The 20,433-nt window shown below is 41.8% G+C and overlaps 1 protein-coding gene across 1 annotated transcript; it reads left to right on the forward strand.

Moving 5' to 3' along the window:
- The first annotated feature begins 510 nt into the window (after positions 1-510).
- Positions 511-19,189, forward strand: LOC114243779 (protein amalgam). Its single transcript, XM_089735534.1, has 8 exons — positions 511-713; positions 7,897-8,031; positions 8,907-9,133; positions 9,214-9,291; positions 9,359-9,442; positions 17,713-17,847; positions 17,935-18,148; positions 18,233-19,189. The coding sequence occupies exons 2-8, from the start codon at positions 7,941-7,943 to the stop codon at positions 18,349-18,351; spliced, it is 948 nt and encodes a 315-aa protein (XP_089591660.1). The 5' UTR covers positions 511-713; positions 7,897-7,940; the 3' UTR covers positions 18,352-19,189.
- Positions 19,190-20,433: the final 1,244 nt, after the last annotated feature.

Here is a 20,433-nt window from a genome sequence, read left to right on the forward strand (position 1 = left end):
AAGTTTGAATAACTGCTTGGCGGGGAAACATTAAATACCGAGAGGCAGTACAAAATGCTTTTGAAGAGTTTTTTGACTCCCGTACATCTGAATTTTTCAAGAAGGCTTTGAAAAATTACCACTGTTCTGGCAGAAATGCATCGATAACGTGGGCCATATATAGATTGATAGTTTTGTTTTCTTTTCTATAATTACATAAACTATACTAAGCGGCAATGTCGTAGGAAAAGACATGCTTTTTTTTAAAGCTGCGCAACGTTTACAATCATATCATATTGTGAAATTCACTAAATCATTTTTAAAGGGATTTCAGTTAAAGTAATTGATTAGAGTTTGAAATTTTGATTAGACTGTGTTAGTCGCGCTTAGATATACACAGGTAACATGTTGATATTATCCTAATAGAATTATGAGAAGTAAATCTGACGCCACAAAAAAGAACGAAATCTGAGATAGAGATGTTGCAAGCTCTCAGAGTAGAGGAGCGAGCGGACCGAGCGCGCAGTGGGTGCGCGGCGTTAGTTGTAGGCAGCTCGCGTCGGTGGCTGCACCGCGCCGACACTCGCCGACACACGCCGACACTCGCCGACACGCGCCGAAACACGCCGACACACGCGACCGGCGCGCTCCTGTAAACTGTTCGGAGATATCTCGCGAGTGAGTGTGAAGTGCTGGGTTCTTATTATTATCTGGATTCGGACAATGTCATAAAGGTACTATTGTATAATAATAAAACCACGTCTTTTGCAATCAATAATAACTGTTTAGGTACTTTGTAAACAGATGTAAAACTGCAGATTGCTTTATTGGCTTGAAACTTGTATTGAAAGTTACGAAAATTGCTAGCCTTTGATATGTAACTTTAGTTTTACATTTAGTTTGAAATTGATCATTTCATCATTTTTGAATTGAAATTATTAAAATAATAATTTTAGTAAAGGTTTTCAATTAATTAAATTTAAAATTAACATAAATGATTTTAATATGAATCTTTATTTTGAATGAGTTTTTCCGTATAATGTTCCTCTAGTATTGGCATCGACGAGGTCGTAAGTACATAATGTCGCTCTGACTGCCCCGGGTGCGAGTCGACCTGCCTCGACCTGCCGTCATGTCGCCGCTGATTGTGATTACATCGTCACGCACCGCGTGATGTGACGACTCGCGTCTCGCGGCATGACGACGACACGATGACGACACGTCGCATGTAAACGCAAATAATGTTTTTGAAACGAAAAAAACTGCTTTAATAACATAGCTTACATTAAAATGCAAATCAATGAACTAATATAAAATTATTATGGCTAATTTATAATATTTGATAGAATAAACATTAAGTATGAACCAAGTGCACAAGAGTAGTAGAAAAACAGCATCCTCAGCACTGCGTAAGTGAATGTGCCCATGAGAGGGTTGACATCGAACGCCATCATCGGCCCGAGTCTCGTCCGTGATGAGAGCACCATCGTCTACGAGCCGTCCCGACTTCGTCATTTATTTCCGTACTGTAGTCCGTGGAACAGTAACAGGTTCGCGGTTTAACTTACACTCGCGATTCTCAAGTGGCTTCACCTCGCTTCACCTCGCTTCACCTCGCTTCACCTCGCTTCACCTCGCTTCACCTCGCTTCACCTCGCTTCACCTCGCTTCACCTCGCCTCAACTCGCACAACTTTCTGCGTCGTTTCATAAATCAAATTATACACAACCCAGTTCGTGCGGCCGAGTCGGACTCCGCTCGCCGCCCCGCCGCCGCCCCGCCGCCGCCCCGCCGCGCCCGGCGTTACCACTTCTCCAATCAGCCGCTGCCGCTACTCTATACAATCTAATGCATTCATACTAAAAAGTAAATTCATTTAACCGCTCGCCTCGCCCAGAGTCGGATCTGACCTGACGCTGCTGCGTCGCTCCGGCTCTATCACTGCAAGAACTAGTTGATCAATTTCAAACAGTTAGTTCCTTAACTGTAACTGACAATATTAAATTTCTCTCTCGTTAAATACTGAGCCCTTCGGGGATGACAACATAAATCGAGCATTACGACTGTGCCGATGAGATTCTAAGGCTGTAAAATCTTCAAGATGGGTAATATCAATTGTCACGGTAGGTACTGAAATAACATAAAAACCGTAAAATAAAATCAAGACTGCAAAATGTGGAGATGTATGCGTAGTGTGACCAGGTTGCAAGGACGACTGAACCTCGCAACTGTAACTGAAATATTTGGAACTGAATTAACAAATTGACGACGTTCTTAGTGTTTCAATATATCTTCACAACATGCACAATAGAATAAAGACTTACACCAAATAAGTAATGTAGTCAGTGCCAGCCAGTGACTTCCGAACATAGCCAGCGCTGTTAGCGTATAACTACACCATCGCCCATGGATATCGACAACGGAAACAACCATTCTCGTTCTGCCGTTTCTACGAACTGACCCGCTTGATTGTCCCATTCGTGACTTAATAATGCAAGAATACGTGCGTCTCCCACGAAATCACTTCTAAACTCGCCACATAGTGACCGCGTGCTTTCTACGAGCCTCTTGGCTCCGTCATGTGGCGCATAGAGACGCACGGAGACGCACGAGGCCGTACATTTACTGACAACCGTATGTCAGAAATGTATCTTGTTAATGATTCGGCTTTGATCGGCGTGTCTCCGCATTAGAGCATCCTTTTGGTAACGAAGGGAAAGTGCTCTAGATTTAATTTTGTCCGATCACCGATATAGAGTTGTTTGAGTTCAACATAACATCTTGAGGTGCCGGAATGTATCGGAACCTAGGCGTTACTTCTTACTGAGGAATCATTGAAATGAACTTGCTACCGGCAACTGAGGGTAATGATAATACTTTCAGAGGCTTTTTTCATTTGTTACTTTCTAAATTGAGACATGAGGTAGAATTTTCAATTTCATTACGCGAATAATTGATTTATAGATGTAGTGTGAGTGGGGAAGGTGTGCTTATCGTGCTGTCGCTACTGTCACTAGGACCAGTCTTGTGAGGACGGTCTTCACAAATCTACAAGTAATTCTAATATATTTATACAATTCTTGACGATTCCGAGCTCACTACAGCTCTACAACTCTACAAGTCGCCCGGCTAGTTGATGTCTGGCCTGCAGAGGTGGGTGCGAGCAACGGACATCGCTCGACGTTCAATAATGACTTGTGCTACTTTTAATATAATGTGAATTAAAGACGAAAGCTATCGCTTTTAATGTAAGAAAAAATGTAGGTACCTGGACATTTCTGAATTTACAATAACGGACAGTTTGATGGTAAAATGTTGTTGACGTGATCAGTACTGATTATTATCAGCCTGTCGAGGGCTGGTCCTCGTTATAACGACTCATCAGTCAAAGCAACTTTATTGATGCCCTCCGATCAACTGCGACACAACATTTCGCGTTGTCCCAGTCCCAGGGCTTCGAAAAAAATATATCAGTAGGCAGAGAGCTATATTATTTAGTTAGGAAGAGACTTATGACTTCAGCCTGTGTAGCTTGACCCCGTGAGGGAGTGTCGGTTTACGGTGCCACCTCATATCGAATATCATTTATAGACAGCGAGTGCAGTCGGGATACTCTAGAGGAGGCTAGTGATAACCCGCCTTACTGTGTCCGCGTTCTTCTACAATACGAGGGCTGCACTAAAAGTATCGGGAATGGAATATTTCCACTGTTCCTGTCATATTAAAATCTTTTTAATTGAAAACTCCTTGGTTTTAAAAATCGAATACCATTTATTTATTAAAAAAAAGATTCTCGGTCTTGTCACGAGGTTTTGTCAAACTTGTTTAGTCGTTGAGAAAATGGAATTGACTCGAGAAAATTCAAGAGCGATAATTTATTATGACTTTCGAAGTGGTTTAACACAAAAACAGCGTGTTGACCGGATGATTTCTGTATTTGGTGATGAAGCCCCATCCCAAAACCACAATTTATCGCTGGTTTGCTGAGTTTCAACGTGGACGTGTCAAACTCAGTGATGATCCCCGTCAAGGTCGTCCAAAAACTGCAGTCATCCAAGAAAACGTTGATGCTGTGCGTAAGCTGATTGAGGAAGATCGACATGTGACATACCGCAAAATTTAGGCAACTTTAGACATTGGCATGAGTCAAATACAAATAATCTTGCATGAACAATTAGGTGTAAAAAAGTTGTTTTCCCGATGGATACCGCATTCGCTCTGTGAAAAGCAAAAAGCGGCTCGCGTTACTTGGTGCGTCAGAACTTTCGAAAGATTCCACGCAGGATCCTCAAATGCTGTATACAACATTGTATCAGGTGACGAATCTTGGATATACGCGTACGAACCCAAAACAAAAAACCAGTCACGAGTTTGGGTGTTCGAAAATGAGTTAATGTCAACAAAAATTGTTCGTTCACGGAGTGTTGCAAAAAAAATTGTGGCTACGTTTGTCTCCAAAACCGGCCATGTTACGACTATTCCTCTCGAGGGACAAAGAACAATGCAGAATGGTATGCTAGCATTTGTTTGCCACAGGTCGTTTCTGAGCTCCGTAAAGAGAACTGCAACCGCCGCATCATCCTCCATCCACACCGCGCACAGAACAAAAGAGTTTTTAGAGCAAGAAAACATAGAATTATTAGACCATCCGCCGTACAGCCCCGACCTAAGCCCTAATGATTTCTATACTTTCCCTAAAATAAAGAATAAATTGCGTGGACAGAGATTTTCATCACCTGAAGAAGCTGTGGACGCCTACAAAACGGCCATTTTGGAGACCCCAACTTCCGAATGGAATGGTTGCTTCAATGATTGGTTCCATCGTATGGAAAAATGTGTCGAATTTCGCGGAGAATACTTCGAAAAGCAATAAATACATTTTTAAATAGTAATGTTGTGTCACTTCGTTCATTCCCAAAATTTTCAGTGCCGCCTATTTATTTATTTTATTTATTTATTTATTTGGGAAACAAACAGTACAATACAGTATAAATATTTTAAAAAAATATAGCTAAAACAATAACCAAATATATTTCCACAATCAAAATCACATATAAGTAGACAGTGAACAAGAAGAGAAATTTAGAAATTTAAATTACAAAAAAACAAAAGCAACACAATACGCACATATAATTTTATACATTAACTCACACTATAAAACTACAACACTTATCGGGCCAAATCACCCTATAAACACTCCAAAACAGCTTTTCTATATGCCACAAGTGACAAGCAAAAGATGTCAGCATTAGAGAACTTATTTATTTGTATGTATTTATTATCTCATTGTTGAGATACTGAGGTTCATACTGAACGAATTCAAAAAGTAAAATTACCTCAAGGTGACGTGTGATCGGTGTAGCAGCGAGGGCGTCGTAGGGAGGATGTGGCGAGGGGAGGGGCGGGAGTGGACGAGTGCTGCTCGTAAAAAACGCATCAATCTCGGCGACTGAGCGGTGATCAATCACCAGCATTAGCTGCGCGGCACCAGAGCCCCCTCGCCCCGCGCGTCCCCCCCGCCTCTCTGACGCGATAACCCTTTACATTCCATAGAAAGGCGACAAGAGTAGTTCGCCTCGCTCGAGCACTCGTATGGGTGAGAGCCACCACTCAAATGAAGTTGTTTCGATGCGTTTCGGTAGGGGCCCTGGCTCGCACTCAACTGTAAGCACGATTGGTCGACCTTGGTCTACACAGTCGGTGTGCAGTCCGCTCACAGTCGCGGATGATGATATGCTCGTGTAGTGCAGGCACGTCTTTATCAGGTACAGTACACCGTCACTTGTAATTAGCGAAACACAATCGTGCTTTAAATCGACACTCAGATTTTCTTGAGGTTTCCAAATAATAGGTTGGGGAAAAGTTTCTTCGCATTTTTTAAGAAAATTCACAACATTTTTTAACATAGTTTATTCACATTTAACTAAATTATGTAGGTTCCATTTTGTTCGTTAATTTTTGCCATCTTGTAGGTAGGGACGTGATCCCATTGCTATAAAACTTTGGGGCTTCTGATCAAAATACCGCGACAATTGGTTTAGGCAGTCCTCTCGTGATGTTATATTTTTTATTTTTTATTTATTGCTTAAATGAGTGGACGAGCTCACAGCCCACCTGATGTGAAGTGGTTTCTGGAGCCCATAGACGTCTACAACGTAAATGCGCCACCCACCTTGAGATATAAGTTCTAAGGTCTCAAGTATAGTTACGACGCTGCCCCACCTTTCAAACCGAAACGCATTACTGCTTCACGGTAGAAATAGGCAAGGTGGTGGTACCTACCCGCGCGGACTCACAAAAGGTCCTACCACCAGTAAACTTGACACTGCCTAAAGAATTCTGAAGAGACCGAAACAGCTCGAAATCTGAAGGTGCAAGGTCAGGAATATACGGCGGATGCATTAACATCTCCCAGCCAAACTCTCTTAATTTTTACTGAGTGGCTAAACATGTGTGGGGTCTAGCGTTATCATGATGAAAAATCACACCCCATCTGTTGATTAATTCCGGCCGCTTTCTCTCAACTTCTTGCTTTAATCTTATCAGTTGTTCGCAGTAGAGTTCAGAATCGATGGTCCTGTCTGGTGGTAACAGCTCATAATGAATAACGCCCTTCTACTACACACACAGCATCACCTTCTTGCGAGTTAACCCGGGTTTCGCCACAGCTGTGAAGCCTGACTGGCCTTTGACCACGACCTTTTTCGCACGTTCTTGTCGTACGTGAAGCACTTTTCATTACCAGCCATTTCATTATCAGCTTCTTCAAAAGTGGATCGGTTTCATTACGTCGTAATAAAGAATCACAAATGAGTACACGGTTCATTAGGTTTCTTTCAGTAAGCTCGTGAGGTACCCAAATATCGAGCTTTTTTGTGTACCCAGTTTTATTCAAATGCGCCAAAACTATTTTGTGGTCATTCCCAGTTCTTCAGCTATGTCGTAACTACTGATATGCCGATCTTGTTCCACTTTAAAAAAAATGGCATCCATTTTATTCGTAATAGGGCGACCAGAGCGACGTCATCTTTGACATCACAATTTCCGGATTGAAAACGCTTAAACCAAATTTGTGCTACTCTCACAGACACTGCGCCAGGCCCATAAACATCGCAAAATTTTGCATTTTTACCTTTTTTGTTAGTAAAATTTTAAAATGTATCGAATTTCTGCCTTAGATTCACTCATCTTGACAGTACGAAAATTAAATAAAAATCACACATTTTCCTAATTTGAATTTAGAATTATCTTCTTTAAAATTTAAACTTTTAATGATACCAAAACCAGCCAGATACAAATAGTATAGCCAAAGATATTTTATTGCACGTTCATACATACTATAATGCGAAAAGACTTTTTCCCCAACCTTATATGTACAAATATAATGCTACGCGCTGGGGTTCGGGATAAATAAAATTTCACCAAAGTACAACAGTAACTTAAAACTGTATTCAACACTTAGAACACTTAAACACTTCACAAACACTTTAAAACTCTCAATTCGCTTGTTCCGCTTCGCTTCAGGTGCTCCGTTCGCTGTTTCGCTTCGAGTAGTTCCGATTACTGACTGACTGCGTGCCATCTCTACAACGCTTTTTTTATTTTTATATTATCCCTAGAATTATCGAGAATATTCCACACATCTCTAGTAGTAGTTTCCGCTATCTGACAATAGATGGCGTTGTACTTTTCGAGCGTTCTAGATCCTTCGATATTCGTTCGATTATTTGGCGATCAATATTGACGATCGGCAAAACAAAACAACACTATTACCTGTTACTATCACTCTATAGATGCACCTCCGCAGCGCAATATTCGTGTCTCTACGTACTTGGTCCGTTACAACGTGTCCTGTGGGACGATGTACCTGCGCGTGCACTGTGCATATATGTATATAGTGTGCACTGCTTGTTTCAGATGGGTGCGCATGTAGCGGGATGGGCGCGGCGCGGCAGTGAGTGATGTCAGTCTCCGCGCTCGGCGTCACGCTCGCCGTCACGCTCGGCGTCACGCTCGCCGCGCTGGTCGCCCGCGCCGGCGGCGGCTCGCTCGGTCAGTACCGTGCGCTCGGATAACGACCGAACTCGAAACAGAGAAAAATCGTGCTTGCTTGTAGCTTCACATAGCTACTTCAGATAGCTTTAGGGTCGCGAGCTGCCCTATTCCCGCGCTGAGCCGGCCTCGGGTCTTCGAGCTCGTATAGAATTTCCCAAACCTTCTTTATAAGAATCATACGACGGTTCTTACCAAAAATTTAACTTTTGTTCAGTTCCCCTTGTTGCGACGGTATTGCAAGTGCCATGATCACTGGTAGACTGAAGACTGTGGGTAAGATGTTAGTAGCAGGCAAATCTGTCTTCTCCCTTTCTAGTCCGTTTTTGGAAGCCTTGACAATATATGTACACTCTGTACGTATCAAGTTTTTATTTATTTCTTATTATTAGTATTGTTTAAAGCACTTCACATGTATATATTGTATGATATATGTACATATGTAGATATGTGTACATAGCATACGCAGAAGAAAGAACTCGGAGATACTGTTTTATCTTTATTTTATTTATTGAATTGATGGCTGAACGAGTTCACGGCTCACGTGGTATTAAGTGGTTACGGAGCCCATAGATATCAGAACTTGAATTGTACAGGAGATCAAAGCTGAATTAATATATTACGATTTGAAGCCGAACTCAGCGACGATACCCACACACACAAATACACACACGTGAGGGTCACAGCACTCCCTACCACCAGTAAAGATCATCGCGCTTACAGAAGCATTTCTTCGGAATCACAGTACCGTAATGCACCGCGCATACATCAGTGCGGCGCAAGTACGATGCAAGTACTGTAGAAGTAGTATGGGTGGGAGTAATTAGTGCAGTCACAGCAGTGGGGCACACGAGTCAGCGACGGAGATGTTACAGAAGCAGGGTCGGCGGCGACGGGCCCGAGCGTGGTGGTGTCGCACTCCGACCTCACTGAGCTGGCGGAGCTGGCGGGGGTGGTGCCGGCGTGGCGCGAGCTGTGGCTGGGCTCGCTGGACGCGCTGCACCGCGAGCCCTCCATCAACAACACGCAGGAGGACGTGCTGGCGCAGCTCGGGGCCGTCGCCTTCCTGCATTGTCCCGTCCGCAACCTCGGCGAGCGAGGGGTCAGTACCATGCCGTGCTCTCACTGCCGCCACCCACTCGCAGCCCACACGCAGCCTGTACACGTGCTATTTGTGTTTAGGTGTCGTGGGTTCGGCGCCGCGACTGGCACATCATCAGCTCAGGAGTGCTCATGTACACAAATGATGAACGGTTCCAGGTACGACTCGGAGCACACGCATCCCTAGCATATAGCATTGTACTGTACGCACTCTGTCTGCCTCCAGGTGCTGCACAGCGAGGGGTCGGATGATTGGATCCTGCAGATTAAGTACGTTCAGAAACGAGACAACGGAACTTACGAGTGTCAGGTGAGCACCTGCAAGTTGTCGGGTACCACTGAACTATCTCCCACTGTCCCCGCTTCGACTATGACGCGCAACCGCCAGCCGGCAGGGCACGCGATGGACTGGCTGTATAATACTATCGTAAATCTATAATTAGAACAGAGCCAGGTAGATGTATAATTAGTCTGGCCATAAATACTGTTACAATTTAAAAAAAAACTTCAGAGGTCTCAAGGGACACCCGGATGGAACGAAGTTCCTTTCGATTAATTAGTGAAGGAATTGTAATTTTTTTTTTAAGTTATAATAATAAATTACGGCATTATGAAGAAGAAAAAAACAATACTATGAACTAAATTACTATTGTTGAAACGCTATCTCGAGAAACTGTACTCATTACGCGGACCAATCGGATACGAGCAATGTCACGCGATAAGCGCCTACACGTTGATTGGTCAGAATGACGGATCTAAAAAGTGTCGTGACAACTTTTCGTAAGAATTTTTTCCGTCTAGCCCCCTTTCACAACGCGCGATAAGGAACTTCGTTCCAATAAACAAAATATTACATTTGAATTTGGAATCTGTAATTTTTATATGATTTCTCATTGAGTTTTCTCATTTTGGCGCCAATACATTGTACAATATTTTGCGATATTAAAATGGAGTGGGGTGATAAAGGGAACCGAGTCGCTGTTATTGCATTACACAAAATAGGTATGGAGCCAAAGGCAATTTTTAAAACTCTCTATACGCTTGGTGTTTAAAATAAAATCTTCAAATCTGGTTACATTAATTCACATAGTAATATAGACTTAACAACTTTTTTTATTAATAACCGTAAAAGGAGGATGGATATAAATTAAGAAAAATCAATCAGATTTGAAGTTAGTGTTTAAGCAAAATTGTTCGCTCGCTGTTTTTTCTTTTAATAAATTTTTGGGTTAAAAAGTGTAGTTTTAACATGTTTGGTCCTTCGAGAACTGGATTATAAGTGCAAAAAACAATAGTGTAAAAGGCTAAGTGCTAATTACTGCGAGTTGGTTTATGAACTATTTCACAAACTTGGACATTTAAACAGTGCGTAATTAATTTTGGATTAGGTAATGATACTTGGACTATAGTAATTGCTAATATTTAGAAAGTGATTTGGACGAATACAATTTTTGTTACGTAAACAATGGCTCAACTTTGTGAATCACAAAAAACGTTATCAGAACGTATTTCTAAGTTACAAAGTAATACTAAAAAGACGTCTAAATCAAGATACACACTTGGCTATCTTCAAACACGCTTAGAAACATTAGAAAGTTATTGGTCTAAGTATCAAGCACAATATGAGATGATTAAGTCAACGGTTACTAAAACTGAATTGGAGCAATTACAATTTAATGCCGAAAGTCTATACGAGACAACTGAAGAGATATACCTAGAATTTAAGGGATTATTAAAGGATTATTTGTTGGAATTTTCGAAAGGTCAAGGTCAACCACAATCATATAATACTACGCAGAGTTTTTTAGCAACAAATGATGGTGAGACCACCCCGATTAGAACTAAATTACCTCCTTTATCGATTCCAAAGTTCGCCGGTAATTATAACGACTGGACAAGTTTTAAAGATTTGTTTAAGGCTCTCGTGCATGACAACGTGCATCTAACAACGATTGAAAAACATCATTATTTAAAAACGAGTTTATCGGGAGAGGCTGAACAACTTCTAAAACATTTTGCACTCACGGAGGCTAATTACGATAAGGCTTGGAGTACACTTGAGAATACATACAATAACAAACGTATGATTGTCACTACAATAATTAGCCGCCTTTTAAATCAAAAGAAGATGAACACAGAATGTTTTAAAAGCTTAAAAGAAATTTTAGATACTACGAAGGAATGTTTGAATTCTCTTGACAATATCGGCGTGGATACCTCCACATGGGATGCAATTATCGTTCATTTAGTTGTATCCAAATTGGACTTAGAAACACACAAACAATGGGAACAGTCACTTGGATCATCTTAAGACATACCCACACTTACCATTTTATCATTATTTTTAGAAAATCGTTTCCGTTCTATGGAGATGGTAAATATTACCCACAAAATAGACCAACCGCAGAAAAAGGACTTAGTTAAAAATTATACAACCCAAAAACCCACAAATATGAAGTCATTTGTCACAGAAGTAAGCAGCAAATGCACTTATTGCTCACAAAACCATTATATTTGTCATTGTAAAGAACTCACCGCATTAGATGTTCCTCAACGTCAGGATTTTATTATGAAGAATGGCATTTGTTTTAATTGCCTTGTAAAGGGTCACTCCGTTAATGCGTGTAGGCAGAGCACCACCTGTAGAAAATGTTGTCGACGACATCACACTCTGTTGCACTTCACAAACCCTAACAAGACCACAGCAGTGCCGGAAAGCGATGCAGCAACACCCAGTACACCTGAAACAAGCCAAACCACATCAACCGTCGTTTACAAGGCTGAGGTTGACAAAGACAGTGAGGAAGTATTATTAGCAACCGCACGAATTGCAGTTAAGTCGAGGAACGGCGACACGATAGTCTTGAGAGCACTGATTGATCCGTGCTCGCAATCAAACTTTGTTACTGAAGCGGCAGCTCAACTGCTTAATCTCGAGCGCACTTCAATCAGCGGAAAAATTACTGGCATTTCATCTATACCGCTGACCACCAAGTCACAAGTTACGTTGAACTTTCATGCTATAAGAAATTCATCACACATGATCACAGCTAAGGCGTACGTCCTTAGACGAATAAATTCGAGATTACCATCACAAGAGCTCCCATCAGATACCTGGCCTTCTTCTGAGATTTCGGATCTTGCGGATCCACACTTTCACAAGCCAGGATCTATCGACGTACTATTAGGTGCAGTTGTATATGCGCATATTATTCTTGACGGAATAATAAAACGCAATGAGTCTCTGGTCGCTTTGAACTCAAGATTGGGATGGCTGGTAAGCGGCGAAGTTGCGCAGTCTGGCCATCAGTCACACAATGTAGTTGTTATGCACACACAAGTCGAAGTTGATCAGTTGCTACGTCAATTTTGGGAGATTGATGAATATTCACCAAACGTGAAGCCTCTGTCAAAACTTGAAATGCAGTGTGAAGAGCATTTTAAGAAAACTCACACTCGAAACACTGACGGTCGATATGAGGTTCGCCTACCCTTCAAGGACGAAGACGCTCCAAATTTAGGAAACTCCAGACAACTTGCTTTGAAACGCTTACATCAGATGGAGAATAAGTTTAAGCGAAGACCCGAGTTTCACGAAGAATACAGCAAGTTCATGAGACAATATGAGTCACTCGGTCACATGGAGGTTGTCCCTGAAACAGAGAAGATGAATAGAGCTTATTACCTACCACATCATGCTGTTCTTCGTGCCTCGAGCCTCACTACAAAGTTGCGCGTAGTTTTTGACGGAAGCGCTAAGCCTGTAGACGGAAACTCACTTAACGATGAGCTACTCATCGGCCCACCGCTGCAACAAGATATACGAGATTTAGTAACACGGTGGAGACAGCATAAGTACTGCCTAGTAGCTGATATACAACACATGTACCGACAGATACTTATTTCAAAGCAAGACACTGATTACCAGAGAATCTTGTGGCGCGAGTCATCGGAAGACCCGATTAGAGAATATCGGTTACTTACCGTCACATATGGCAGTTCATGTGCTCCATATCTTGCTATAAGGACACTTCATCAACTTGCAGAGGACGAACGTGGAGAGTTTCCTGAAGCTGAACTTTTAAAAACTGATCTTTATATGGACGATTTGATGACGGGCTCATCTACAGAAGAAGACACTCAACGGCTTCAACGTCGCTTAACTGAACTGTTTAAACGTGGCAGTTTTCTTCTACACAAGTGGTCGTCTAATAGTGAAACGGTTTTAAATGAGATTCCCGATTCGATAAAAGCATTAAAAGGTTCAGTGAATATTAAAATATATGATTCGGTGAAAGCTCTGGGCATAGCCTGGAAACCTCAAAGTGATATATTTGAACTGGTAGTTAACTTACCTCATGACAACGACGTTGTTACAAAACGAAGTGTGCTATCTGCGATAGCAAAAACGTTTGACCCTCTGGGTTGGCTAGCACCTTGCGTGATTGTGTTAAAAATGTTTATGCAGAAGTTGTGGCTGGCCGGCCTGGACTGGGACTCTGAACTTCCTGAAGACTTGAAAACTGAATGGCAGAATTACCTGACTAATTTTGAACACATGCAGGCCATTCAGCTTTCACGTTGGCTAGGGATTGCAAATAATGTCAAAATTGAATTGCACGGCTATTGTGACGCCTCTTGCGCCGCCTACGCTGCGGTTATTTACATCAGAGTCATCACGGACAATGAGATAAAAGTAAGTCTAGTCGCAGCCAAAACAAAGGTCGCTCCCGTTAAACAGATCTCATTGCCACGTCTTGAACTTTGTGGGGCAGTCTTATTGTCTAAATTGATACCATATGTCAAATCTAGTCTAAATATTGATGATAATTGTGTATTTGCTTGGACAGATTCCACAATAGTTTTGGCTTGATTGCGTAAAACTCCAAATACTTGGAAGCCATTTGTTGGTAATCGCACTACCGAAATCTTGAATGTTACGAATAGTAGTCAATGGCATCATATTAAGTCTGCGGATAACCCCGCGGACTGCGCTTCACGCGGTATCAGTCCTGGCGAGCTGATGCAGTCACAACTATGGTGGGAAGGTCCAGCCTTTCTTCGCGAGTCTGTTGAGATTCGTTACCCTGATTTCACTATACCTGAAACCACACTCGAAGCAAAACCGAAAGCAAAAGTTAGTTACTTATGCACCTCTGAACCCAATGAATGTACTATGTACCTCAATAGATACTCAAATCTACTTAGACTTATACGTGTGACAGCCTATTGCTTTCGATTTTTGCGACTATGTAAAGATAAGGCTCTCAAAAGGAACGATAGCATAAAACTGACATACCTCACTACTGATGAAATAAAAAATGCATTAAAAACTTGCATACGAATGTCACAGTCTGTTTACTTTAAAAGTGAAATAGGATTGTTATCACAGAGCAAACCTATCCCAAAAAATAGTAAACTTTTACCTTTGAATCCGATCCTAGACAATGAGAAAATTATTAGAGTCGGTGGACGTCTTGTAAATGCTCAAATACCACCTGATATGAAGTCTCCTATAATCTTACATCACAAATGTAACTTAGCAAAGTTGATTGTAATTGATGCTCATTTGAGAACACTACATGGTAGAAATTCGCTCACATTAAATGTTGTCTACCAAAAATATTGGATTCTCCGAGCAAAGAACTTAGTAAAAAAGATTTTAAGATTATGTAAACCTTGTTTTATCCAAACTGCACGACCTATGACTCCGTCAATGGGTAATTTACCACAGTGCAGAGTCAATCCGTCACGCCCGTTTTTGACCAGCGGCGTAGACTTTTGTGGTCCATTTACGCTGAAACTGTACTCTGGTAGATGCACTAAAACTTGTAAAGCTTACATAGGTGTGTTTTTATGTATGGTTACAAAGGCTATTCACCTTGAGCTGGTTAGTTCACTATCCAGTGCTGCGTTTTTAGCAGCCTTTAAACGTTTTACTTCCCGACGTGGGCATTGTAAAGACATCTGGAGTGATTGTGGGACTAACTTCATAGGCGCGTCCAAAGAATTGGATCTCGCCTTCAAAAACAGTAAATCCACTGTAGTTGACGAAATCGCCCAACTGTTAGCTAACGACAGCACAACATGGCATTTCATTCCCCCTGGTGCCCCTCACTTTGGAGGATTGTGGGAGGCAGGAGTTAAGTCCGTAAAAGGACATCTGAAACGTGTTGTAGGCGAGTCCTGCTTAACATTCGAAGAGTTTTGCACTCTGACCACACAGGTCGAGGCTTGTCAACTCTCGGCCTCTTACGTTGATTAGTTCTGCTGTTGATGAACTCCCGTTGACTCCTGGTAATTTTTTGATCGGCGAAGCACCGGTTACTATCCCTGAAGAAAGTTTCGTGGATACTCGACCTGACTATTTAAACCGATGGCAAAAGGTGCAACGTATGGTACAAAGTCTGTGGCGACGCTGGCAATCTGAGTATCTTACTATGTTGCAACATCGATACAAATGGTCCCAGAATCACCCCGACATAAATGTTGGTACGGTTGTCTTAGTGAAAGATGATCGTTTACCTCCAGGTAAATGGCTTTTGGGACGAATCGTGGCGAAGCACCCGGGAGCAGACGGTGTAACGCGTGTAGTTTCCTTACAATTTAAGGATCGTGTATTTAAGAGACCAGTTACTAAACTGTGTCCTCTGCCTCTAGCTGCTTCAGAGCCTTTGTTAAGTTATAGTTTATAGTTTTGTTTTTTAGATTCTCACTCTATTTAAGTTAAAGCTCAGATGGATGTTTTTATCTTCCACGGTTAAAGGACCCATATAGTCCTTGGGCCGCGGCATGTTTAAAATAAAATCTTCAAATCTGGTTACATTAATTCACATAGTAATATAGACTTAACAACTCTTTTTATTAATAACCGTAAAAGGAGGATGGATATAAATTAAGAAAAATCAATCAGATTTGAAGTTAGTGTTTAAGCAAAATTGTTCGCTCGCTGTTTTTTCTTTTAATAAATTTTTGGGTTAAAAAGTGTAGTTTTAACACTTGGTATTAGTAAAATGTTTGTGTACCGGGCTATTAATAGGTGCAATGAGACCTCCTCTGCTTGTGACAGAAAAAGATCTGGCCGTCCACGTAGTGTTCGTACGAAAAAGGTGGTCAAAGCAGTAAGGGAGAAGATTCGAAGAAATCCTGTCCGAAAGGAAAAAAGATTTTATCTCGGGAGATGAAGATAGCACCTAGAACCATGTCGCGTATTTTAAAAGATGACTTAGGACTTGCAGCCTATAAGAGACGTACTGGTCATTTCTTAACTGATAATTTAAAAGAGAATAGGGTGGTAAAATCGAAATCGAATCGAAGTCGTTGTGGCCTAAGGGATAAGATGTCCGGTGCATTCGTGTTTAGCGATGCACCAGTGTTCGAATCTCAGGCGGGTACCAATTTTTCTAATGAAATACGTACTCAACAAATGTTCACGATTGACTTCCACGGTGAAGGAATAGCATCGTGTAATAAAAATCAAACCCGCAAAATTATAATTTGCGTATTTACTGGTGGTAGGGCCTCTTGTGAGTCTGCGCGGGTAGGTACCACCACCCTACCTATTTCTGCCGTGAAGCCGTAATGCATTTCGGCTTGAAGGGCGGGGCAGCCGTTGTAACTATACTGAGACCTTAGAACTTATATCTCAAGGTGGGTGGCGCATTTACGTTGTAGATGTCTATGGGCTTCAGTAACCACTTAACACCAGGTGGGCTGTGAGCTCGTCCACCCACCTAAGCAATAAAAAAAAGCAATAAAAAATAAAAATAAAACAACTACTGAAGCTGTACGCAAAGGAAGGTCATAGAAAAATTTTGTTTTCGGATGAGAATTTTTTTACAATTGAGCAATATTTTAACAAACAAAATGACCGTATTTATGCTCAAAGCTCTAAGGAAGCTTCCCAATTAGTCGACAGAGTGCAACGTGGGCACTATCCCACTTCAGTGATGGTTTGGTGGGGTATTAGCTATGAAGGAGTGACTGAGCCATACTTTTCTGAAAAAGGTATCAAAACATTGGCACAAGGGTATCAAGATACCATTCTTGAGAAGGTAGTGAAGCCCCTTAACAACACCATGTTCAATAATCAAGAATGGTCCTTCCAGCAATATTCGGCGCCAGGTCATAAAACTCGGTCTACGCAGTCTTGGTTGGAAACGAACGTTTTGGACTTCATCAGAGCTGAAGACTGGCCGTCGTCTAGTCCCGATATTAATCCGCTGGATTATGATTTATGGTCAGTTTTAGAGAATACGGCTTGCTCTAAGCGTCATGATAATTTGGAGTCCCTAAAACAATCCGTACGATTGGCAGTAAAAAATTTTCCTATGGAAAGAGTGCGTGCTTCTATTGATAACTGGCCTCAACGTTTAAAGGACTGTATTGCAGCCAATGGAGACCACTTCGAATAAGCTTTTTATACTTTAAATTGTTTTATATTTATGTATTAAACCAAGACACTGTAAAAGTAATAAATGTTATTTGCAATAGATTTTATTTTTATTTGTAACAGTATTTATGGCCAGACTTAGTAGTACGAGTACGAGTTGAGACGGTGAGCTTGTGTTGACGTCCCAGGTGTCGACGGCGTCCGGCACGCTGTCCCGGCTGGTGCACCTGCACATCGCGGTGCCGGAAGCATTCATCCTGGGCGCCGACGAGCATCACGTGGACGCCGGCTCCACTATCAACCTCGTCTGCATCATCGAAAAGGTATATCGCATTCCGTATCTCTCATCTATCAGTTGCTGACATATGTAGAAGTGCTGGATATTGTACGTGTGTGTGGTTGTGTGGCAGAGTCCGGTCCCGCCGCAGTACGTGTTCTGGTACCACAACTCGCGCATGATCAACTACGACGCGGCGCGCGGGGTGACGGTGCAGACCGAGCCCGGCCCCAAGACGCAGTCCGCGCTCGCCATCCGCTCGGCCGCGCCGCGACACTCCGGCAACTACACCTGCGCCGCCGCCAACACCGAGCCGGCGCACATCTACGTCTACGTCTCCGAGGGCAGTCAGTATCCGTCCCCGCACCCGTCCACCCATCCGCGCTCACCAACAACTCGCCCTCATACCGATGAGCTGTTTCTGTGTGCAGGCGACAAGATGGCGGCGACGCTGAGCAGGAGCCGGAGCGGGCGCGGGGCGGCGGGGAGCGCGGTCCTGCTCGCCAACCTGCTCGCCGCCCTGCTCGGTGTGAGGCTCGGCGCGCTCTGAGCCGCCCGACCCTGTCTAGTCTAGTTTACTGTGTACATACTATGTTGTAATTATAACAATAACTTGAATTGAGGAATTTTATAAATGTATTATTAATGTAAATCTATTCGAATTTTATTGTCCTTCAAAAAGGAATTGCCCATATGTTTTATGAAAACAAAATGTAAATAACGAGATAATAACTATATTTGGCCGACACTTGATGGTATCGATTTTATTCAATTTATATCATCTACATTATGTGAATTTATACAGTAATTACATTTTTACTTAGGAGAGTTACGAATGGTGTGAAATGGACTGTTGTGTCGGTCACTGCGACGGTGCAACCCCACTAGCTCCGAACTGGACTTTTATATTTATAAAGATTTGATTCAAATAAAATATAAGACGTGAGGCGCGCGTGCATGTGTATGTGTGTGTGTTATAACATTAGGTGAACTGAACGTGGTCGAGACTCGTTGAGCGACAGAGGACGGTGCGGTCTCTGTCGCCCCCCGGACCGGGAATAGGATTAAGTTAATTGTAAGTTGTCGACGCCACCGCAGATACGTATGTACCTAACGAATGTGACTAGACGCCATTTTGTTACCAAGACCCGCCCGGCTCGCCTGGGGAGCCCGGGGTGTCCGGCCACAAGATGGCGTCGAACGTTTAATCAACGTCAAGATTCATGTTTTTCTCAAGACTTCCAATTATGTAATGAATAATAAAGAATTGTAAATAACTTATGCTTTTTCCTATTTGCATCCTGTAGGTGGTTCAGAGATAATCCATTGTCAATCGATGGAACTGACATGACACACAAAAATAGAAAAAAATAAAACATATGAATAGACATGAGTTGTTTATGTTAATAATTACCTTACATAGTACACTTAGCTGTAACGTCAGATATCGCCTTGTCAATAAAAAAAATCAAATCTAGCATTTGTTTTTGAAGAAAAACTTCTTAGGTCCATTGAGAGTAAAATTTAACTTGCGAGAGATTCTTTACGGTTAGACAGAAAAAATACAATTTAGGAAGAGCGAGAGTCAGAAGATAGACAGAGCGTCTCGGTTTTTTTTTTGAAGTGAAATTTATTTAGAATCGTTGTGATTTCACACCGATGAAACGAAATGAAACGTAATGAAACGAAAAAATAAGTCCATAGAGACACAAATACATAAATGTATAGGATTCAGCCGGCGAGAGAATGAGATAGAAAACGTTATACGTGAAGTTATAATATAAATTTACAGAGGGCGCTACCTCATACTATAAAAGATGCTTTACAATTATTTATATTTACTTTGTTATCAACAGAAGTCGCTGCACGTAAATTCAACAATTCCTGAACCGCGGTGACGGGATGTTACACAGTTCCTATTTCTCGTATTTCTCTTGCTACGTCATACTTACTTGGTGTAGGGATACCGTGATCATGCAGGTGGTTCCCCCCAGGGTGAGGCTGCGCCATTGCACTGCGTGTGAGTGGTTGACCCTTGCGATTATTTTTATTTTTTTATAAGTTTCACGTCTACCGTGTGTGACTTGCACACACACATACACACTTTTTTTTTTTTTTTTAAATTCGCGCCACGTATTGTCATGTTGTATTATATATTATTAATATATAGTGGTCATAGCTGAGTCGCTTCAAGATTTAGGGCAGATGCTCGGTGACCTCAATAGAGTTTCTCAACGAGTGGGCCTTAAAATGAATATGGATAAAATGAAAGTCATGCTTAATTTCTATGCTAAGCCCACCGTAATAACTGTCGGGAACTCCTGAAGTTGTAGATAAATGTATTTGGTCTGACCATAAATTCTAAAAACTTCTTTTTTTCAACTTTTTAATTTTTTGGAATTTAGAACACGTGGGTATATTATTTTAAAAGCTTCTTTCGATTTTGCGCCATTTTACATATTTTTTCGTGTTCATTATCAAATTACAATATGAAATGGGGTGTTAAAGAAAATAGGATTGCAGTGATCGCCATGCACAAAATGGGTATGGAGCCAGACACTTCAAAAGCTTGGTATCAGCCGCATGTTCGTATATCGTACTATCAACAGATACTTCGTCTGTCGAAGGCTGT

The sequence above is a fragment of the Bombyx mandarina genome, chromosome 19 (genome assembly GCF_030267445.1).
Source record: "Bombyx mandarina strain Sakado chromosome 19, ASM3026744v2".
In the NCBI taxonomy this organism is placed as follows: Eukaryota; Metazoa; Arthropoda; class Insecta; order Lepidoptera; family Bombycidae; genus Bombyx; species Bombyx mandarina.

Excerpts from the sequence above, each read along its gene's own strand:
- LOC114243779 (XM_089735534.1), top strand. The coding sequence starts at position 7,941 with ATGTCAGTCTCCGCGCTCGGCGTCACGCTCGCCGTCACGCTCGGCGTC. Across the intron at positions 9,443-17,712 it reads ACGGAACTTACGAGTGTCAG|GTGTCGACGGCGTCCGGCAC; the intron begins GTGAGCACCTGC and ends TTGACGTCCCAG. Across the intron at positions 17,848-17,934 it reads TCGTCTGCATCATCGAAAAG|AGTCCGGTCCCGCCGCAGTA; the intron begins GTATATCGCATT and ends GTTGTGTGGCAG.